This window comes from Helianthus annuus, chromosome 7, assembly GCF_002127325.2.
Source record: "Helianthus annuus cultivar XRQ/B chromosome 7, HanXRQr2.0-SUNRISE, whole genome shotgun sequence".
NCBI lineage: Eukaryota > Viridiplantae > Streptophyta > Magnoliopsida > Asterales > Asteraceae > Helianthus > Helianthus annuus.
In genome coordinates this window covers 80447534-80471052 of record NC_035439.2, presented here as the reverse complement: position 1 = coordinate 80471052, position 23519 = coordinate 80447534, and the positions used below count along the sequence as shown (strand labels likewise).

Below are 23519 nucleotides of genomic sequence, written 5' to 3'. Positions count from 1 at the left end.
TGATCACCGTCTCCTCCGTATCCACCGTATCCCCCGTATCCACCGTATCCACCATATCCACCGTCTCCTCCGTATCCACCGTCTCCTCCGTATCCACCGTCTCCTCCGTATCCACGGTCTCCTCCGTATCCACCGTCTCCTCCGTATCCACGGTCTCCTCCGTATCCACGGTCTCCTCCGTATCCACCGTCTCCTCCGTATCCACCGTCTCCTCCGTATCCACCGTCTCCTCCGTATCCACCGTCTCCTCCGATCCACCGTCTCCTCCGTATCCACCATCTCCTCCGTATCCACCGTCTCCTCCGTATCCACTAGCATGGTATGAGTCATCTACACGGGCTGTTTCATCAACAGGAGGTTGCTTGTTCAAATCTAGAAACGGGCTGTTTTGTTTTCCTTGTATACTAGACACAACCTCCTCTTGCTCATTAGAATCGGGAACGCCAGACTCCTCCAAAATAGACAACCGTATCATCACTAGTAAATAATAAACGAAAACAACAAGTAATTAAAACATTTACGCTAATAACTGTTACCGGAACGCTTTCGTGCCCCCAATTTTCGCTAGAATATTGCCCGAAGATATAGTTGCCGTTCCAATATGATGACATTTCAACACTCCGGGATGATAATAACGCAAACACAAATAAAAGAACAAACAGAATGTGAGTGTTTTTTTGTTGAAACCTCGGATGTGGACCAAGAACGCACTGTAGGTTGCATTTTATGGGAGCTAAAGACGCCTCGTATAGGTCTTTACTCCCCGTATGCCTTTAAGTCATGTCAGACATAGTCTCTTCATAGTCAAATCGGTCAGTCCAAGACGCCTCGTATAGGTCTATACGAGGCGTCTAAGGGCCTTCGTATTGGCCCCTCGTACAGGCCTAGACTCCCCGTATAAGTTGACTGATGTGACGTTGTACGAGGTGCAGAAGTTGGTCGGGAAAAGCAACCCTATACGCTTCGTATAGCCCTATACGAAGCGTATAGGAGGGTGTGGATTTAGGGAATAAGGTGTCTGAATATGTACACCCTTCTCAAAAGAACCAACAAATCCATCAATGCAGTCTTTGCGCCGAAGTGTCACATTTGATTCGTTTTCCAACCACTGCAGGGCTATAAAACAGAAGCGTAATAAAAATCAGAAAAACAAGAGGTAACACAAACTTAAAAACCCGAGTGTGTTTTCAGCTATATCATAATACAGTACCGGGAACCAAGTTGGCTTCATCGGTCCCGGCTATACAATGAGGAGGATACGGGGGCTCGGGGACATCGGGATGATGAGTATCAAGGAAAGCAAACACGGGCCATTTCTTTTCGCAGAATGCTCTGGCAAGTTCTGCTGACTCGGCAACCATTCTAGATATTTGTTTATCGGGTACTTTTGGAGCCTGCACAAGAGTGACATTATATCAAAATGAAGTTATAATCACCTTTTCTAGAGAGTCAATTTAGCTGTTACCATTAGTAGGTTAATCAGTTAGTTTGACTTTTGAGTCAAAGCTGTATACATACAGCTATTATTTTTGTATCTGTAGATGAATACATGAGACAATTCATTTTATGGAGTAATGAGAAAAACTGCTCATCAAAATTCTCTCTGCTTGTTTTAAAATCAACAGATAAAGCAGTCATAGATTTTTCATTTTTTACAACCGGCAATATGTTCGAAAAATATATATAATTTACTCCTAATTGGCTAATTCCACTTTAGATTTCAGAGAGGGACTCGAATCTCACTGGTCTTAAATTCACCAAAGCGAGAAAAGGTAAAAAGATGTTTGATAATGTATTTCAAACCAACTATTCATAAACATGCTATAACACACATATATGTGTGTATATATATGTATAAATATATATAGAAACATGATCACATGACAACTATTAGTTTCTCAATATCATACATATTTAAAAAATATAACACAACAAGTAAATATATTCTATAATAAATAATAGATTGAAAAATACATGAATGAAAACGTTATACCAGATGACCTGCACCGACCGTACAGAAGCCGTTAACAATATCGACGAGGACAAGACCGGTAGTTACATCACCTATTAGCGTCACCGAATCTTCATCCACTGGGAGCTCCATTTTTACCGGATCTATCGCCACATGACCAATCACAGGCTTCAATTTTGAATTTTCTTTCCTTTTTTTCAACAGCCCATAGAATATAAAAAATCAGCAGGACACTGAAAAACAAAAGATTACATAAGCAAGGAATGCTAATGTGGGAGTAGCTCACTTGGTAGAGGCTCTTGCCTCTTAGTGGGAGGTCTTAGGTTCAATCCCAAGCAAGGTGTAGTTTAGAACTTGGTGTAATTTAGAAGATGTATGATTTGTGATTAAAAAAAACAAAAGCAAGGAATAAATGTAAACCATCATGACCACTTTCTACCTGACTGCACCTAAAAACATTGTGATGCCAATTCACACCACTTGCTCCTATTTTGAGTTTTCAACACCTTCTCTCTCTCCTCTTGCTTTCTGTTTCTCTCTCTAGATTTCTATATATGCTCTTAAAAATGGATCAAGCTTGTTAAGCTAGTTAGATTCTTGCCCAATATATCGCAACTATTTTGGAGTGTTTTCAAAGGAATGTATTTTTACAATTCGGTCTTTAGGATTTGTAAAATCTTTCAAATTGTCCTTTTCTTTTATTTTCTTATATAGGGGAAGGTTCATTGGGGAACACTAAAAAAGTGGGGAACAGCGGGGAACCGACTCAAACTGTTAGGAGACAAAAGTATAAGGGTCAATATCGTAATTGTTGAAAGATAGTTCAGGGGCTATTGTGTAATAGTTGTAATAAGAGGGGGTTAACTGTAAAAGGGGGTGGTTAGTTGTTAACAGGTTAGTTAGAAGGGTTGTTCGTAGTGGTTAAACAGTTGTATAAGTAGGATTAGTCATTGTTAATGAAAGTAGCTTGATTGATCGTATTTCTTCTTCTCTTTGGTTCTGTTCGTTCTATCAAGTGGTATCAAAGCTCTCCGATCCTCGGAAGCTCTTAATCTGGAACCCTAATTCACTCAGTTTGCCCAAATTCGTTTGGATTCTCTAAAATTGATCATTGTTTCGATCAATTTCATTTCAGTTACAATCAATTTCGGTCTGATTTCGTTTCAATTTCTCAATTGATCATTGTTTGATCAATTCACCGCAATTCGTTCTAATTCATGAGATTTGATCGCTGTTAGGTCGAATTCGATTAAGTCACTTCCAATTGTTCGATTCATTACAGAAGTTGATCATTGTTCGATCAAATTCATTCCGTTATTCAACTCAGAATTGATCATTGATTCGGTTAATTCATTTTAATCCATTAATCATGACAACTCGAAATCAAACATTAGAACAAAGGGTACAAGATCATGACGCAACAGTCATTAGGTTGGAATCCGTTATCGGCAAGAATTTAACGGAACTTGAAGCAATTAAGGAAGCAACAACTCAAAATTCATCTGATATGGCGGAAATGAAGTTTCAAATGGCAGAGATTTTGAAAAATTTGAAGAATTTGCAACCAAATCGTCAAGATTCACCAAGCACAAATAGTGATGACAGGGAAGACCAATCATATCAGAGGTATTTCCACAAGATGACTAAGATGGATTTCCCAAAGTTCAATAGTAGTAATGTAGAGGGATGGTTATGTAAAGTGGAACACTATTTTGCTGTAGATGAAACTCCAGAAAGACTAAAGGTTAAATGTGTCATAATTCATTTGGAAGATGTTGCCCTCTTATGGCATCAATCATTTGTAAAATCCAGAGGAGGTTCAATTGAAGGGATGTTGTGGCCTGAGTACAAGAATTTTATTGCAATCAGATTTGCAGAGGTATTGATACAAGATGCGATGGGGGCATTGGCTGCCTTAAAACAAACAGGATCATTACAGGACTTCTTTCAACAGTTTGATCTGGCCCTAACCAAGGTAACTATGTGTGATGAATATGCAGTCAGTCTATTCTTGAGGGCTGTCAAGCCTGAGATTGGTGATCTAGTAAGATTGTTAAGGCCAAGAAATATTCCTGAGGCCTATATGTTAGCTAGGTTACAAGATGAGGCCAATGATGCCATACAAAGGTCTAACATTGCTAAGAATAGCAAGTCTTACAATTCTGGTAATTACCAACAAAGGAACAACAGTTACACCAATTATACCGATAAAACAATCACTGGGAATACATCTTCCAATTTACCACTATTAACTGGTCCACCTCTTAAAGCTAAACCCATTACCACTAGAAGATTAAGTCCAAAAGAAATAGCTGATAAGAGATCTAGGGGTGAATGTTTTGGATGTAATGAGAAGTTTAGTGCTACTCATCAATGTAAGAACAAACAACTATTTTCTATAGAAGTTATTGAAGAAGAGGGGGAAGATGAATTGGAAGATGAGGGTATAAATGATATAACATTAGATGTTCAAGAACCACAAATTTCTTTGAATGCCATAATGGGAATTCCTTCTTATTCCACAATGAGGGTTAAAGGTTCACTTGGAACTAAAGCATTACACATTTTGATAGACTCTGGATCTACACATAATTTTTTAGATGAAAAGTTAGCACTACGGTTGGGTATTGATGCTAAGAATATTAAACCCATGGATATCATTGTAGCTGATGGGGATCAAATGAAGTGTGGAAAGATGAGTGAAAATTTGCAATGGACAATGTAACGAAATTGGTTTAAGGCTGATGTTTTCCTCATTCCTTTGTCCAATTATGATACGGTGCTGGGTATCCAGTGGTTGCACAGTCTTAATGAAATCACCTGGAATTTTAAAGAATTGACAATGAAATTTCAGCTAAATGGGGTCAGTTTTGAATTGAAGGGAATCAAGAATAAGGGTCCTACATTATGTTCTATGGAGAAAATGCAGGAGTTATCATCTACCACCAATCAAGTAACTCAGGGTCAATTGTTTAGTATGTCTTCCGAGAATCATTCTCCACAAGTTGGTGAATCCAATCATGGGAAGTTACTTGAAGAATTGTTAGGAAGTTATAAGGATATATTTGCCATTCCAACCAGCTTACCTCCTGCAAGGTATTGTGATCACAAGATTGTTCTTAAAGAAGGTACCCAACCTATAACTCAGATGCCATATAGATATCAAGCTGCACAAAAGGATGTCATAGAGCAAATGACCCAAGAACTGTTAGACAATGGTGTTATTAAGGAAAGTACAAGTTCTTTTACTGCAACAGTTGTACTTGTAAAAAAGAAAGATGGGAGTTGGAGAATGTGTATTGACTATAGACGGCTTAATGATGCAATTGTGAAGAATAGCTTTCCAATTCCACTAATTGATGAGTTACTTGATGAATTGGGGTAGTTCTGTCTTTTCAAAGCTGGATTTGAGATCTGATTATCATCAAATCAGAATGTGGGAAGATGACATCTACAAAATAGCTTTTCGAACTCATCAGGGACATTTTGAGTTCCTTGTTCTACCCTTTGGATTAACAAATGCACCTGCAACCTTCCAGGGTATTAATGAACAATACTTTTAAGCCATTATTGAGGAAATGTGTTTTAGTTTTTCTTGATGACATTTTGGTCTACAATTCTTCAATGGAGCAGCATATGAAGGATCTTGAATTGGTTTTCAAACTGTTACGAGAGCACACCTTGATGGCCAAGAAATCTAAGTGTTCATTTACAGGAGCTCAAATTGAATATTTGGGGCACATTATTAATAAAGAGGGAGTGGCTACTGACCCAACAAAAATTGCTGCTATCACTAATTGGCCTATTCCTTCTACACTAAAACAGTTGAGGGGGTTCTTAGGATTAGCAGGCTATTATAGGAGGTTTATACGATCTTTTGGGGGCATTGCTAAACCACTCACTAATTTGCTTAAAAAAGAAGGGTTTATATGGTTTACAGAAGCATAAATGGCATTTGATCAATTAAAACAAGCATTGTCTACTTCGCCTGTGTTGGCATTACCTGATTTTTCTAAGGTGTTCATTGTAGAAACTGATGCTTCCGCAAGAGGATTGGGAGCTGTGTTGATGCAGGAGAGTCATCCACTTGCCTTCATTAGTAAGGGTATTTCAGTCAATCAAATGGCTATGTCAGTTTATGAGAATGAATTGTTGGCCATCTTAATGGCAGTTAAACATTAGCACCACTATTTGATAGGCAAGCACTTTGTGATCAGAACTGATCAAAAAAGTTTGAAGTATTTGTTGGAACAAAAAGTAAACACTCCTCTACAACAGAAATGGTTGTCTAAGCTTATAGGCTATGACTATGAAATTATCTACAAGAAAGGCAGTGAAAACTCTGCAGCTGATGCATTATCTCGAGTTGAGGGATTGACATTATTTCAAATAAGTATCAGTTCTGTGAAGCCCTTGTTATGGAATAAAATTCAAGATAGTTGGATTCAAGACCTGCAATTACAGGATACTATACAATTACTGAAGTCTGGAGTTATTGTTAAGAACATGACTTGGACCAATGAAGTTTTAAGGAGGAAGGGCAAAATAGTCATTGGTAATGATGCAGAGTTAAGGAAAGAAATATTGGAGTTATGTCATTCTTCAGCACTAGGAGGCCATGCTGGTTATACTCCTACATTGCATAGATTAAAAAGCATGTTTTACCGGAGGAAATGCGATAGAGATGTGAAAGCTTATGTGAAAGAGTGTATTAACTGTCAAAGGGCGAAATATGAAAGGATTGCTACCCCTGGATTACTGCAACCTTTACCAACTCCTACATCAGTCTTTTCTGATATTTCTATGGATTTTATTAGTGGTTTACCTAAATATTTTGGTAAAGATACTATATTAGTGGTTGTGGATAGATTTACAAAGTTAGCCCATTTTATGAGTTTGGCTCATCCTTTCACAGCAGCTCAAGTGGCTCAGCTTTTGTTTGATAATGTGTTCAAATTACATGGTTGCCCGTTAACCATTGTCTCTGACAGGGATCCTGTTTTCTTGAGCCAATTTTGGAAAGATTTTATGAAGTTACAAGGGGTAGAACTGTCTTTTCATCAGCATATCACCCTCAGTCTGATGGACAAACTGAGGTCCTCAATAGGTGTTTGGAATCTTATCTGAGGTATATGATAATGGATACTCCTTTACAGTGGCCTAAATGGCTAACTTTGGCAGAATGGTGGTATAATCCTAATTGGCATTCTGCAATTAAAATATCTCCATTTGAGGTATTATATGGAATTCATCATCCTATCCACATTCCATTTATTCCTAATGATTCTAAGCTGGAGTCTATTGAGCAATTGTTTACAGCGAGGGAATTAAAGATTGTGAATTTGAAGAAGGCTTTAAACAGGGCTAAGAACCAAATGAAACAGTATGCTGATAAAAAAGAGGTCAGAACGGTGCTTCAAAGCAGGGGATTGGGTTTATGTGAAGTTACAAGTCTATGTGCAGAAGATGTTAAAAGATCATTATCATCAGAAGTTGGGTCCCAAATACTATGGTCCATTTATGATCATAGAGAAGATAGGCTCTGTAGCATATAAATTGGATCTTCCTGTTGCATCCAAGTTACACCCTACGTTTCATGTTTCCTTGTTAAAACCAGCTTATGGCACTCATTCGCAGGTTGTTCCCTTGCCTACTGAGCCGAGGTTCACTTTGCAGTCAAGAGCCATTATTGAAAGGAAATTGACTAAAAAGAATAATCGAATGGCAACAAGCTTTTTGTTCATTGGGAAGACCTGCCTATCACTGAAGCTACGTGGGAGGATTTGGAAGAGTTTCAGTTGAGATTCCCTCATTTCAATTCTTGAGACAAGAATTTTGTTAGGGGGAAGTATTGTTAGGAGACAAAAGTATAAGGGTCAATATCGTAATTGTTGAAAGATAGTTCAGGGGCTATTGTGTAACAGTTGTAATAAGAGGGGGTTAACTGTAAAAAGGGTAGTTAGTTATTAGCAAGTTAGTTAGAAGGGTTGTTAGTAGTGGTTAAACAGTTGTATAAGTAGGATTAGTCATTGTTAATGAAAGTAGCTTGATTGATCGTATTTCTTCTTCTCTTTGGTTCTGTTCGTTCTATCACAAACGAACTCCGATTGGACTCATTCCAGTGGCATTGGAACCGGCTCGTCGAACCCTAACTAAGATCTCTTAACCCTAAACCCTAAATCTAACTCCTAAACTCTAAACTATAAAGCTAAAAAATAAGGCTAAAACCTAAGCTAAACCGTAAAATCTAAACAATAAACCCTAAAAGCTAAACCCTAAAGTTAAACCCTAAAGCTAAACCCTAAAGATAAACCCTAAAGATAAACCCTAAAGCTAAACCCTAACACTAAACCCTAATGCCAAACCCTAAAAGCCAAACCCTATATATTTATGGTTTAGGGGTTATGATTTAGGCTTTAGGGTTAAGAGATCCTAGTTAGGGTTTGACGAGCCGGTTCAAACGCCGCTGGAATGAGTCAACTCGGAGTTCGTTTGAGTCGGTTCCCCACTCTTCCCCACTTTTTAGTGTTCCCTGAAGAACCTCACCCACATACACACTATATATATATATGGTAGGGATCCTAAGAGAAGTCCACCCTATTTGAGAAACTTGAGAAGGAATCTGGACCACACATTTTCCCTAAGCAAAAAATGCAAAAAAAGTTGAAAAAAATGCAAATTTTTTTTTTTTTTTTTTTTTAAATCGTAGCTTTTTCTTTAAGGATTAATTTTTTTTTATTTTTAAATTTGGGGTTTATACACATGTGTATATTGTTAATCTTTTAACTATACATATATGTATATTGTCAATTATACATATATGTATATATACATGTTTAAATTTGAAAAAATATGTGTTATAAATCCTAAACCTTATACCATAAACACTAAAGCTAAACCTTAATGCTAAACCCTAAACCCTAAACCCTAAAGCTAAACCCTAATTCTAAACCCTAAAACTAAACCCTAAAGCTAAAACTAAACCCTAAAACTAAACCCTTAATGCTAAACCCTAATGCAAACCCTAAAGATAAACCTAAACCCAAAAATTAAAGCTAAACCCTAATGCTAAACCAAAAAGCTAAACCCTAATGCTAAACCCTAATGCTAAACCCTAAATACTATTTCTAAACCCTAATGCTAAACCCTAAATAACATTTATTTTTCAATTTTAAATATGTATATACATATATGTATAATTGACAATATACATATATGTATAGTTAAAAGATTAACAATATACACATGTGTATAAATCCCAAAAAAAAATAAAAAAATAAAAATTTAAATCCTTAAAGAAAAAGCTGTGATTTTTCCAAAAAAAAAATTTGCATTTTTTTTACATTTTTTTTTTGTATTTTTTTTCTTAGGGAAAATGTGTGGTCTAGAATGCTTCTCAAGTTTCTCAAATAGCCTACTACTTCTCACATGATCCTTATCCTATATATATATATATATATGGTAAAGATAAAATGAAAACCTTGGTGAGTTAAGAAAACCAAGTACAAAAGTTACTTTTTCAGAAAAGTGTAAAGACTGCAAAAAGTGTTTTTCAGAATTTCTTATAGTTTGATACAAAAGTATGTCTGTCTGTAAGTGTTACACAAAAACACTTACTAAAAATGTAACATATTGTTACGTGTATTGCAAAACTAAAAACTTTTGTAAATTCTAAAAATACTGAAAAATTGTAACACTTAAAGTTCAAAATTTTCAAAAAAAACTGTTGGTGCATATGTCTGTTGACTTCGTCTTGTATCGAGTCATGTAACTAGATAGATAGACCAGGACACGTAGTTCGAGAAAAACCGGAAACAGGGCTGAACCAGCCACTTCGCACGAAGTAACCAGTTCGTGCGGACTGAACCATTTCATGCGGACTGGGCCAGGTCGTGCGACCTGGACCAAGTCGTGTGGACTGTTTGGTGCGACCTGGCTTCTCTTATATATAGTGGGTCTTGGATCTTCATTTGTAACTTTTTGATTCCGGTAGCGAAGCTCTGCCGAAGTGTCGCCAGCTCGTGTAACGTTGTGAAATCAATACAAATGACAGTTAATCTACTTCTAAGTGCATATCAAGCTGAATGAAGATCAAATCAATGAATTCCGCCTCTGATTTGGTCTAGAACTCTTCTGATCGACTCATTTGATCGATTCCCCAATCCTACAAGTGGTATCAGAGCTCAGGAGGAAGAGTTCTTACCATTTCAGCTTGTTTTCACGGATAAAATCTGATTTCTACTCACTTCTACTCATTTTCTACACTTTTTCTTTAAATTTCAACGAATTTACGGTCAAAATGATCTGATTTTGTGATATAACACGTAAAACTATTTTAATCAATCCGTGAACAAATCAGAACCTAATTCAACCTAAAACTTGATAAAATTGACCAAACCGCGTGAAAAACTGTTCAGATCGTTCGGAATTCATTCAGTTCGTGTGAAAATTGTCCAAGTCGTGTGAAATGTCTTCCAGCTCGCACGAATTCACATGAAAATCATCTAGGTCATTTGGATTTAAGTCAGATCGTTTGATATAGTCTTCAGGTCGTACGGTTTGATCCTCTCAGACCACACAAGAAGAGTTTGTTATTCCAGAACGTTTGAATTAACAGTCAGACCACACGAGGTGGTTTACATTGCACTGTTTGACCCAGATCGCACGAGGTCAAGTCGTGTGGTTTTGTCACATCAGGTCGCACGAATTGAAATCAGTTGGTACGGTGTGGATTAATAGGTCTTCAGGTCGTTTGAGAAACATCCAGATCGCACGGTTTAAAATCATTTCAGCTCGTGCGGTTTGAATATCTCCGGTTCGTTTAAAAATCCCAGCTCGTTTGAAAAGTCTGTTTTTGTGAAATCTCAATACCGAAACATGGAAAACGAATTTTACAACGCATTTGCTACCCCGATCACTAAGGCTCAGAACGTGAACTTAGAAAATGAAATCGGCACCATGCAAAAACCGCCTAAGCTCATGAATATCGAGGAGTATAGTGGATGGGTGGAACGTTTCAAAAATTGGCCTCAAGCGAATCACTTAGAGGCATGGGAATGTGTTGAAGAACGATATGTTAGACCGATTGATGAATACGGAGAGATTGTTGCTATTAAAGATTTAGATGACCAAGAGAAAAAGAAATACAAAAGTGAAAAGATGATGATCAGTATATTGCAACAAGCTATTAAGGAAGACATCTTGATTTTATTACAACACAACGGAAGTGCACACTCAATGTGGAAAGCACTAAAAACGAAGTTTGTTGGAAATTTAGACATGATCAAGAACAAAAAACCGCTTTTGAAGAAAGAATTTGATCTATTTCGTGGATTAAAAACTGAAAACACCAAAATGATTATAAAAAGATATTGCAATTTGGTTGTTAACATGAAGCGATTGGATATCAAGAAAGATAGAGAAGAATGGGTTGAAAAGTTGGCCGATGCGTTACCACAAGATGTTTGGGGCATGTATCTTATGATTTTGAAGAATAATGGTGAATTTGCAAATCTATTGCTGAGCAAATTTATTGAAAAACTTGAAGTTCAAGAGATGGAATAACGGAAGATGGAGAAAATGAAGAATTCTAATGGTGAACAGGACATTGGTCTGTATTACAAAGGAAGTACGATTGATAAAACCAACATTGCACCAAAAATCGAAACTGCATTTAACGCAAACAGTTCTTTTGGAGGGTCATCTCAAGGATCAAACAACAATAATAGATTCTCTTCATATCCATCATTTGATCCAAATTTTTCAGCAACCAATAATATCCAAAGTACTACAATGCAACATTGCATTACATCTTCAGAATGGTTAGAATTTCTCGGAAGAAGTTGCCAAAGGTCATATGTCTTTATTGGTGACCGTACTAGAATCTTATGAGAGTTTGGTTGCAGGAAAGATCGGAAATCCTATGTTAACAAAAGAAGATTATGATCAGATTGATGCTAAAGAGATGGAATTAATGGATATAAAGTGGTGTATGGCTAGTGTGTTGAGAAGAGCTGAGAAGTTTAAACAGATCACTCGAAGAGATGATTTCCGTGATGCTAGAACTTCACCTTTAGGATTTGATAAATCTAAAGTTACTTGTTTTTGTTGTAGGGAGAAGGGGCACTTTAAGCGAGAATGCACAAATCACGAAGCAAGTGGAGCTCAAAATCCATTCGGCAACAACGATTATCATCGAAAAGCGATTTATCATCAAGTTGCTCCGCATCAACAACACTCGCCACAAACTTCACATGCTAGAAAGGATCTGATCGAAGAGCCATCAAAGAAAGCTTATCCAGAAGGTTTTAATTGGGATCATTATGATCCAAACAGAACTTCAGATTCTAAGGCATTTGTTGCTCAAATTTATGAAAACTCAACTACTGAAGATGAAATGGCGTATGTTTATTACGAATCTCAACAATACAGTCCTAAAAAGAAAGAAGAAGAACCAGTTTCAACAGAAGAGGCTTCAGAAAAAACACCAATTTTTGATCATTCATCAGATGAAGAGAGTGATGATGACAGTGAAGAAATTCGAAAACTTGAATATTATAAAGGAGAATTTCACCTGATAGGTATAATTTGTATTTTGCAGGTAAAATGGAAGAGATCAAAGAAAGACAAGCTACGAAAAAGAAGAATCATAAGGCAGCAACTGTTAAAGAAAAGATCAAACCTGAGGAAAATGTTCGAGTAATAAAGAAGCAGTTTAAAGAAATTTCAGCTATCAAGGTTGAGAAGGAAGCAGATACTGAAAAGATACCTGAGAAGTGTGAAAATTGTGATACTGTGAAAAGGCACAACAACAAATTGATTCGTAACATGAACAGACTGAAAGAATCTTATGATGTTTTAAACAAAGCTATGAATGAATATAGCAAGTCAAGCAATGAACAAGAGATAGCTATGAAGACACTCAATGGAGCGTTCATGACGAAGCAGAAAATCATCAATCAGTACATTGAAAAATGTGCTGAACTTGAACAAAAATTGGAAACCCATAGGATAGAAACTGAGGGTAAACAGGTTATTGAAAAGTTATTCATGTGCTTCTTACGTGATTGACAGGATTTACCCTACAGTAGAAGGCATGGAAGCGTTTGAAGAGTAGAAATCTGAAGTAAAGAATACTGGTAAGAAACTGTGATAACCCTAAAAATTACAGGTATCCGTACAACTAATTTATATTTAATTTGTGCTTAATGACTGTGCTGATTACAACTGTTGATTTAACTGCTTACTGATTTCTGCTACATACATACACATGCATCACCTTCATACTGTCACTCCATTTATTATATACAAACTTTAGTGACAAACTTGATGCACAAAGCACAGTTAGCACACTGAGCGGATAACCCAGTAAACATGCTGACATTGCCAGCACTAGACAGACATTGTCTCTGAGGCCAGTATGAGCCGGGAATAGATTACTACACTAGTAGGGAGTGTAGGGAGGTGAGGATTGTTAAACTGCGTCACTAGGTGATAGTTATAGTGCCGGGAAGTGCCTAAAACATACTTTAACTACAAAATTCTGCACTTTTAAATAAAATTCAGCATTTAAATATGCTAGTAATGTGCAAAAACTTGACAAAATGATCATGTATACCTTCTAAAGTGTCGGGGATTAATTGTGACACAAAAAGCATTATAAAAGACACTTTACAGAACAATTAAGCACTTTAACAGAACAATACCCAACTGAACAACCGGACTTTACCCGGAACATAAAAATATTGTCAAAGACATTGTTTATACTTTTCTAAGCTAGTTAGGGTCCCCGAACACCCTAACACCCCCTTTATATTAATAAACACATCAAGTATCCTAACTAAACCTTTTGTTTTCAACTAAACACTAACTATAACATCACAAACCAACCCTTACCCCCCCCCCCTAGCTCAAACCGGTTCCCATGGGTTGGGAGACACCCATGATTTCTTGAATATTTTATTAGTGGATGCTTGATATCTAGATGACACATTGTATAATGGGTAATGTGAAGACATGGCTTATAAGTAAGTCCCTTAGACATCCAATCTCTTTCATTCCACCTTCAACCAAACTTGCTCTCTCCTTCCTTCTTGCTTATGTTCGGCAGCCATCACTAACCACCATAGCACCACCATCAAGCCAATTTCTAGCCATTTTCCATACATACAAAGGTGCAAGTGATCATACAACGAAGCTTGGTGTGTTCGGAAGCTCAAGGACCTCTCTCGTTTTCTTTTAACCACCACATTTCTTCACTTGAACTCTCCTAGCTTTGTGCTAGTGGTAAGCACTTAGATCCTTGTATTTTACTTGTTATTTAAGTGGTTAATGATGTTTAAAGATCAAAAACATAAGAACTCTAAAGAACTTAAACAAGTCTTGAACATCATCTAACATATGATAAAGTAGTGTTAAAATGATGATGAAATATGATGATGCATGATAAATCTGAAATATATAAGTGATAATCTGCTGCAAGTATTGTTGTGATCGCTAAACATGTTAACGGAATCAATCGAACACACTTTATAATGTTAAAAGACTGAAACAGAAAGCTGTTTAAAGATTACAGCCAACTTCAGTTGGCTGTAACCAGACCGTAACCTAACGAAAAATGTATTTTCTGAAGTCTGGATTTATGTATTATGAAATACGGTTCTAATGGCACTGGATTCATAGTTTTTGGACTTCGTTTACTATTTTTAAAGTGCCGTTTTGTAACAGCAGCTAGAGCTGCATTTTTGCTGCTGAAAATATGTGTCCTGTTTTCAGTCATAACTTGAATTCTGTGTAGGGTTAGATCATAAAATTTATACTGTAGATGGTCACTGTTGTCTCCGTGATCCTCCAACTGGAATTTCGTAAATCGAACTCTCGATGAATTTTAAATAAATTATTCCGCGGACTGCAGTCGGAAAAAGATAAATCTAATTTCAGTCTGGAAAATGATTTTCTATAAAATATTGGTGATTATTTGGACCACAATATTTTTACACAATAATATCTGGATCGCATAAGACATTCTGCAAAAATTTGGGAATTTTTGGAATAAGATAACTATTTTAATAAAATAACCGAAAACAGCCCAGATTCGTATATTAAAACTGAAAGGATATAAGTAGTATTTTGTATGTCTAAATGTCGGGATGGATATTGAGGACGGTCCAACGTGTTATATGTTAAAGAAAATGATATGCTATTTAGCATGGAAGACTCCATTTAAAAAGGAAACTCTGGCGAATTTTTTCTAGAAATATAACACTTAGAAATATTTTTGGTGACAAGTGTTTATAAATATATTTTTAACTTGTATTCAAAATATAAATTTAGCCATGATTTTTATTACAAAATAACCAAGTGTCGGAGGTGGATTTTCGTAAATGAAAACTTGTTAAATATATATTGAGAATGTATTACATTTCATAATAGGGGCTTGTGTGCTTACGTGATTATTTCGTGAACTAGAGATATATTATTTTTAGGGTAAAAATAATATAACTTGAAAATACCATGAAAGTACGATTCCAAAATAACACCAACGCTCTCCCAAAAATGATTATTTAAGTTACACAAGTAATGTAATATTACGAAACGTTGGAACGTAACTTACGAAATTTTTCAGAAAGTCCCTTTACACATATGTTTTTGGTGGAATATTATTTTGGAAATCAAGAAAGTAAAAATATATTATTTTTGGGAGAAATACATATATTTTGGAAATAAGTTATTTTGGGCAAAAAAGTTAAGTATATTTTCTAAGTGGGACTTAAAATATATTTTCAGAATTATAAAGCATACATGTATTAAAAACCCCCATCCTTGGGAAGGGAACACAAATACGAATACTCGAGAAGTACTAATACAGAATTATTGTATAAACAATTATTCCAAAACTAAATACAATTATTACAACTTGGAATAATACCAAAATCGTAACTCAAAAACATACATACTAAGACAAGGCACGACCCGTTCGTCTAATAGACGTTAGACCATTGTAGGTAGTCATTTTTGCCGCGGAGATTGGGTTACAAGTACGAAGACGCAATACAGTGAGTTCATGTCCCCCTTTTCTCTTAACTGTTTTCAGTTTTTATACTTTCGGGGGTGAAATACATGTTACAATGATTACGGATACTTTTATACATGGTATGGTTAGCTTAAGGAGGGTTACTACTTAGATCATGTGAGTGGGTAGGCGGAAACTAGAGGCCATTAATCCTCGTCGTAGGACAGAGGGACATTAGTGATAGATCTATTTGGGTGTAACGAGCCCCACTCCTGAGTCCGCTGAGTGAACCAGGTGGTGTTTAAGTGCCCGACGCACAAATCTGCTAGGTTTGAGTCTTCCTGCATCACGTCACACATATCATTGGCTTTGCAACCCAATGGTGATCTCTTTTTCCTTAATTGCTACATACCAGGGATTTTCATACATACAGACATTTTTACAAAGGTCTATACATACTCACTTACACATGAACTCGCTCAACTTTATGTTGACTTTTCAAACTACATGTATTTCAGGGAACTAATGGATCTGGCACGGTATGCACATATTTCCAAGCTGCGTTTGAATAAAGAAGTCATCCAGGGTTAGAAGGTGTAACCTCTTCCTGGACGGGTTACATATCTCTAAACCTAGTATTGTTTAAAGCCTTTTGCTAAAGTTTTTACGAACTCATTAAATCAAGTCAAGGTTTGTAACTTATTTTGTGATTGATGTTTTAAGACAAGTATAATACGGTATTTTTCTAAACTCTATTAACGGGTGAATATCTCATGTTTTTATCATATAGCATTGTTATGATTATTGCTATGGTATTAAGAAGTCACACCAAATAAACCCACGCTTCTGTAAAGCCAGGGTGTGATAGCTTGGTATCAGAGCTTCGGTTGTAGCGAACTAGGATTCTTTCTTGAGTCTAGACTATGATCATCAGGGCTCTTACGAAAACATTTTCAAACACTTTTACATTACATACACTAAACGTCCAGATCCAGGATACAAAATGTTTTTACAAACAAAAAGTATGAACACTTTTTTCAAAAATTATGATTCAGTCTTATCGACTGGGAGGTTGATCAGGGAGACCAGGGATTCAGTCTTATCGACTGGGTGGTTGGTCAGGGAGACCAGGGATTCAGTCATATAGACTGAGGGGCCAATATGTGAGATTGGGAAGGTTTTGGTCTGAGAGGCCAGGGAATTAGTCTGAGAGACTAGGAGGTTTTGGTCTAAGAGGCTAGGGAGTTAGTCTGAGAGACTAGGAGGTTCAGTCTGAGAGGCTGGGAGGATAGTCTGAGAGACTAGGAGGATCAGTCTGAGAGGCTGGGAGGATAGTCTGAGAGACTAGGAAGTTCAGTCTGAGAGGCTGGGAGGATAGTCTGGGGAGGACTAGGATGATTACTTGCTTACATTAATTGAGACTTACATGCTTATTTGATATAAGGTTGATGTGCATATGAGGTAGTTGTTCGCATACAATAATTGTTAGTAATTACTATGAATGTACATGCTACGCACCGGCACACATGCCACTCTAATTAGAGAACGAGTTATCAGACATTGATGACCCTACGACCACCGTCACAGATAATGAGACTGCATCTACGCCAGAGACAATTACATCAGATACTGAGAGTGATCCTGATACGCTAATGACGAGGATGACTTCTAACAGTCCGTGCTACCAGACTTTGGTGATACTTCATCTCTGCTGATGGTTTCTCTGACATGAATCTTTCTGTCACTCTTGTTTCAATCCATGACCACTCCATCACTGGTCATCCCGATGATGGACACACCATGGCCCCAATCCTCGATGATGTGCCTCATACGGACATTTCTACTGAAGGTTGGCTACTCGACAAACAATACATGACTACGTTGGCACGCTTATCGATGGTCCTCCTGCCGACGCCCATAACGATAGAAAATTAGACGAGAACACTGTTACTAACTTCACTTCTTAAGACCCCTGTTAACAAGCCATCCTCTGATTCTAGCATCCATTCAGACTCCTTTGAGTCTGTGATATCTGCAACCTTACAAACAGCTGGATTACAGCATTCTACTACTGACACAAGACGATGATGACATGGCTGCTGCTCTATCACCTGCTCGAGACACCACACCGTTACACGACCCAGAGCCTGCTCTTGAGCTAGCTTCTACACCTTTTGGGTCAGCTTGATGTTGCGCCTGCTGAACCTACACCTTTACGTGATCACGATCCTGTTTCTTTTTGGTCTGCCAGACATTGCACCCTTATATCTACCTGCATCGGGCAATCTCCTCATTTGTTGAGATGTTTGTTTTTACACCCGCAACCGCTGACACTGCTCCTTTTCCCTATGAAGACCGACTTCCATTGCGCCAAGGTGCCTATAGCTTTTTTCAGAATATAACCGCACCCCGGGAAGGTACTTCAGGTCAGCACCTGCATAACGATTCATCTGCTACAACAACATTTTCCCAACTGCACAGGTCGCACCATTTGCTATCTTCACCTCAACACAGCCGGACGAGCCATTTCGATGATTCCTATTGTACACTGTGCTGAAGTTAGACCCTTACATTATGAAGGCCACACGTGAGATGAGTTGCTCCTGTAACATCAACTACAGTTGAGGATATGAGTCGCAGAATGCTGGAGCTTAAGCGGACGCCACAATTGGCAACTTCAAATACAAAACATTACATAACCAAAAACATGAGTTAAGTGTCTACATCACAAGACAGCATATTGTCTGAAAAGTTTATGTAAAACACCACGTCCTCCACCCTATCTATCACCAGCATGCTGTGATCCGCCACTTACATCAAGATTCCTTTTGTGCTCTTGACCTTTGCTATTTCACCGTTCCCAGGATTCTGATGCTCATTCCTTTACTATCGAGCGGCAGAGCAGATAATTACTTCAACGTATATACAAGCTCGAGGAGGGACTCACGCATGTTAACAATTTACTTTTCTTTCCTCCTCCACCTCGGCCACCGGTATAGTTGGTTTCGGGATTATGCGGATTGCATACAGCTGGGTAGGACATCAATGATGAGCCGAGATTACGGAGACTTCTGAGGACCGCTTCTGACTACGTAATTATGATGCACTAATATACTTGTTGGATAGGGGAAGGGTGACCCTGTGTCCCTTCTGATGTGATGCATTTTGTAAGACACAATGATTGTGGCCGGAGGATAATGAAAGCCCGATCATCTTTAAACACGCGACAATACTTATGACTAATGAGCAACGAAAAACTCCGTCACTATGTCTCTACTAAGCACGCTGTTGATCTACATATTTGTGCTATAGCTATAATGCTACATGCTTACTTGCTACATTCCTATTTACTAGTTGTGCAATACTTATGATAATATGTGATTCAATGTTATAACGACTGCGTATATGCATATATGTAATACACCTCTGAGGTTGAATAGAGACTTGTGTGCTCGCATCCTTCACAAGACCTGACCTAACTGACTTTCTTCTAGGAAGATGTCGACTCAAGGGAACACCGATATCAACCACCCTCTACCTACAACAGAGGCGGAAATGCAAGAGCGCCTCTTACAGGCCATTGCACGGTATGAGGCCCGACGCTCCGATTGCAGCGGAGGTACCTCAGGAAATAACCCCCAACGGTAATGTCTAGTCCTTCAAGACACATTACAAAACATTTGGACATTTCCACGAGGGCCTTGCTAAGGCCTTACGCGAATAATGTTGCTTACATCGCAGGCTGCACCTACAAGCAGTTCTTGGACCACAAACCTCGAGAGTTCGACGGCACTGAGGGTGCCTTAGCCTTCGTGCGATGGGTTGAAAAGACGGATTCTGTTTTACGATTAAGCAAATGTGACCCCGAACATCAAGTCACGTATATAGCTGGACTATTGGTGGATGAGGCTCTGTCATGGTGGAACCATCAAGTTCGAACAATGGGCGAGACCGCTGCGTACGCTATGACGTGGGACGAACTGAAAGATCTGATGCGTAATAAATGTTGCTCGAGGGCAGAAGTCCAGAAGTTGGAAACAGAACTGTGGAACTTGAAAATGGAAGGACCAAAGATAGCTGAGTATGTGCAGAGATTTAACGAATTATCACAAGTTGCTTTACTCCTGGGGGGGACCAGAGTTTAAGAGAATTGAACAATTCATAAGGGGATTAGCACCTCAGATTCTAAGCCTGGTAACAACATCTAAACCTTCAACGATCACTGAGGCTATCAACATAAGCATGGCGTTCACGGAAGAAGCAGTTAGACGAGGAGAATTTTCCACTGCAGAGGAGAAAAAGGAAACTGCTATAGAGGCATCTGGGGATAACAAGAGAAAGCTAGCAAATTTCAAGATGACTACTCGGGGGAGTAGTAAGAAGAAGGCCAAAAAGGGAAAAGACTACATGGGTATCCTACCTAAGTGCGACAATTCTTTACGTTATCATGTCGGGCGATGTAGGTATGGAAAATGTGTTATCTGTGGAAAGAGGGGGGCATCCTAAAGAAACTTGTTGGCAAGATACTGAACGTGGTAATGGGGGCCAAGACAGTAGTGAGAATCATGGAGGAAACAACGACTATGACGAATATCAGGGCAGAGTGAGTGACCAACAAAAACGTGCACAAGGATGTTTTAACTGTGGAAGCAAAAAGCACTTTAGAAAATACTGCCCCAAGAAGCATCAGGCACAGGGATAAAAGCTCAGTAGCAGAGCTAGGGGAGCACTCCAGGAATCCAAGCATGGATATCGGTACGTCCCATATTACTCGACGTTATGCGTCTGTGCTACTTAATACTATTACAAAATTTAGCTTCGCACCTCTAGAGTGAGAGTATACTTGGTTTAGTAGCAAGTAAGTTAGATAATCCTCACACGATAGCACTAGCTAACGGGAAGCCAGTGGAAGCCAACGAAGTAAGTGGAATCGGCAAGATAGAACCCGGAGAGCGTAAGTTTACGCTAGATCTATTGCCAGTTGAGTTGGGAAGCTTCAACATGGTAATTGGGATGGATTAGTGGCCAAGCGATCGAGCAAAGATTGATGTTCGCATCCCAATGACGAATGAAGGAACGATCTAGACTCACAAAGTAGGATACGCCTCTACAGATAACGAATTGCTTGAGGGCACGAAAGTTGTTGCAGAAAGGATGTGTTGTTTTCTGGCTCATGTCGGGGACAAGGGAGCCGAAGAACTAAAACTTAAAGATACCCCCGCGATCAGAGAATATCCTGAAGTCTTCCTCGAAGACTTGCGGGAATCATCTCCTCAACAATTAATCGAAATCTTGCATCGATTTAAATTCCAGGCACCGTACCTGTAGTCGATGCATCGTAATGACTTACATTTGCAGAGATTGCAGGGACTGACAGTGCAACCTCAGTGGTTGATAGAGAAGGAAGATAACAGACCAAAATTTCCGTTCTGGATAACCTCAGTTCTGCTCGTTGAAAAGAAGGATGATGATTTTCAAATAAACATCAACTACCAGGAGCCGAACGAGCTAACGCACCAGAGTCAGTGACTCTTGCTAAGGATTAACGAACTTCTTACTGACTGTGAGGACACAACTACTATTACACGACAGGTTGACGATCGAGCGTCGTTAGCAGTGAATTCAGGAAGAAAATACACCGGGGGAAAATAGTGGGACAATGACTTGTTCTACACATACACAGGAATGGTGCTTCCTACATAATGTACAAACCGGATCCACACGGGATACGAAATCTGGAGAACCTAGAAAACTTATATCTAGGACCTTTGGGAACCCAGGACCAAACTCGTAAGGGTTTTACTTAAGAACCATATCTGTCAACTCAATCAAACATCATTAACATGACAAACTTGTTATTACAGTTCACAAAACCGAAAGTACTTAAATCAAACATCCGTTGAAGTCTTCACTTCTACTTCTAACGAGTAGATATTTGCATTTCTACTCCCCTCAAAGTGGTTGCATCACGTTGATTTCCTTCGCTGAGAGCGAACACACGTTTGCTTCGTATACTTGGTCATTTCTCCCTTTTGGTAGAAACACAAAGCTTCATCACTTGAAAACTTATATATAACCCATGCACCTTTTGCTACGCATGCGGTTTCATTTCGAATAAACGCTTCATTAAAGTTCAAATATTACGTTGCTAAATCTAATTACTGGTTTGTGATTCGTGTAACCTACGTTATTGAAATTATTGGCTCTTTTGCTATCAAGTCAACACACTCTCTTGCAACTTCTTTTATTACAAATTACATTCATGGTTTATTTTGTTACCATGCCGATATTTCCTTTGTTGACACATATGTTTATTGGCAGGCTACACTGAGATTAAGTTCGATTATTTGAACTTATCCACTTCGCATTTCCAGTTTCAGACATCATATGATGTATTGAGAGCATCATATTCGAATATTTTCACAAGGATCTTTTCATTTCGAGTCACAGTAGATTCGGTTGGTCTATGACTCCACTAAATCGTTGATTGATTTCGATACCTTACAGTGATACTTTCACAGAATTGAAGCTTGCGCCTATTTGGTCACTCACTTCGTACACAGATTTAATTAATTATTTGACAACTTGCCCTAAATCCGTCTTGTTTATCACAATTAAATCACTCTCGACACACTTGCGCGTTGAGGCAAAGGTACATAAATTCATTTCATATCACAGTGTACCTCCGAACGATTCTGTCGTTATAAATTGAATACCTTGCAGTACTTATAGCTTTCTCACCTTCGATCAAAAACAGTGAATCTTTGATGCTCCATATTCAACTGAAAAACTTTATGACATTATGTAAATCAATTCCTCAGGCTTGTTTCGGTACACTTTCATCTGATCTCAAACACGGTGAACTTGTTCAGTCACCGCTATTATGGAATTATGTCATTACGACACCTTGTGGTGTCATTACAAACTTGTAGCTTGCGCTAATCATGGTCAACCGTTTCACACAGGACTACGTATACTTTGCTTGACTCATCATTCAAACATTTCTGATGCAACTACTAATTAAGGCAAGGATACACCAGATTCGCTTGTTTTTCACTCGACGTATTCTCGCAATTCAAAATTTTCAACACACTAAACTTTACCATTCATCTACTCGGGAGTTGACAGATCATTTTACTATTTGAGTTGTTGATTTTGAATTCATATAGCGGATGCTATGTTTCGTGAAAACTCGCTTGCATATTGCGATCGACCGTTTGAGAACCTTATTAGTCAAATCTCCTTTTATGGACCCCCCTGCTAGGTGGGTTACACTAGGCTATACGTCAAGTACGTCTTGTACCTTTGACATCAACTGCTAAAAGCATATACCTTTTAACCATAGGGTTCAAGTTATTACATGTTCTTGGACTCACCTCATGTGGGTAAGGATTGATTCAGTTGGCGATTATCCGCCTCGATACTATTCATATATATATATACATGTGAGACGTAACCATAAAGAGTTAAGGTAGTACAAATTTCGAGGACGAAATTTTCTTAACGGGGGGAGAATGTGACAACCCAAAAAATTAC

At 38.2% G+C, this 23519-nt stretch overlaps 1 protein-coding gene and 1 long non-coding RNA gene across 2 annotated transcripts; one reads left to right on the top strand and one right to left on the bottom strand.

Annotated features, from left to right (window-relative positions):
- Window positions 1–396: 396 nt before the first annotated feature.
- LOC118480567 lies at window positions 397–647 on the bottom strand. Its single transcript, XR_004863310.1, has 2 exons — window positions 537–647; window positions 397–451 (listed from the first exon to the last, which is right to left on the bottom strand). It is a non-coding gene; the product is annotated as an uncharacterized LOC118480567 (long non-coding RNA).
- A 4871-nt stretch (window positions 648–5518) lies between these two features.
- LOC110866528 (uncharacterized mitochondrial protein AtMg00860-like) lies at window positions 5519–5920 on the top strand. The gene has a single exon (XM_022115673.1). The coding sequence runs from the start codon at window positions 5519–5521 to the stop codon at window positions 5918–5920; it is 402 nt and encodes a 133-aa protein (XP_021971365.1).
- The last annotated feature ends 17599 nt before the right edge of the window (window positions 5921–23519 follow it).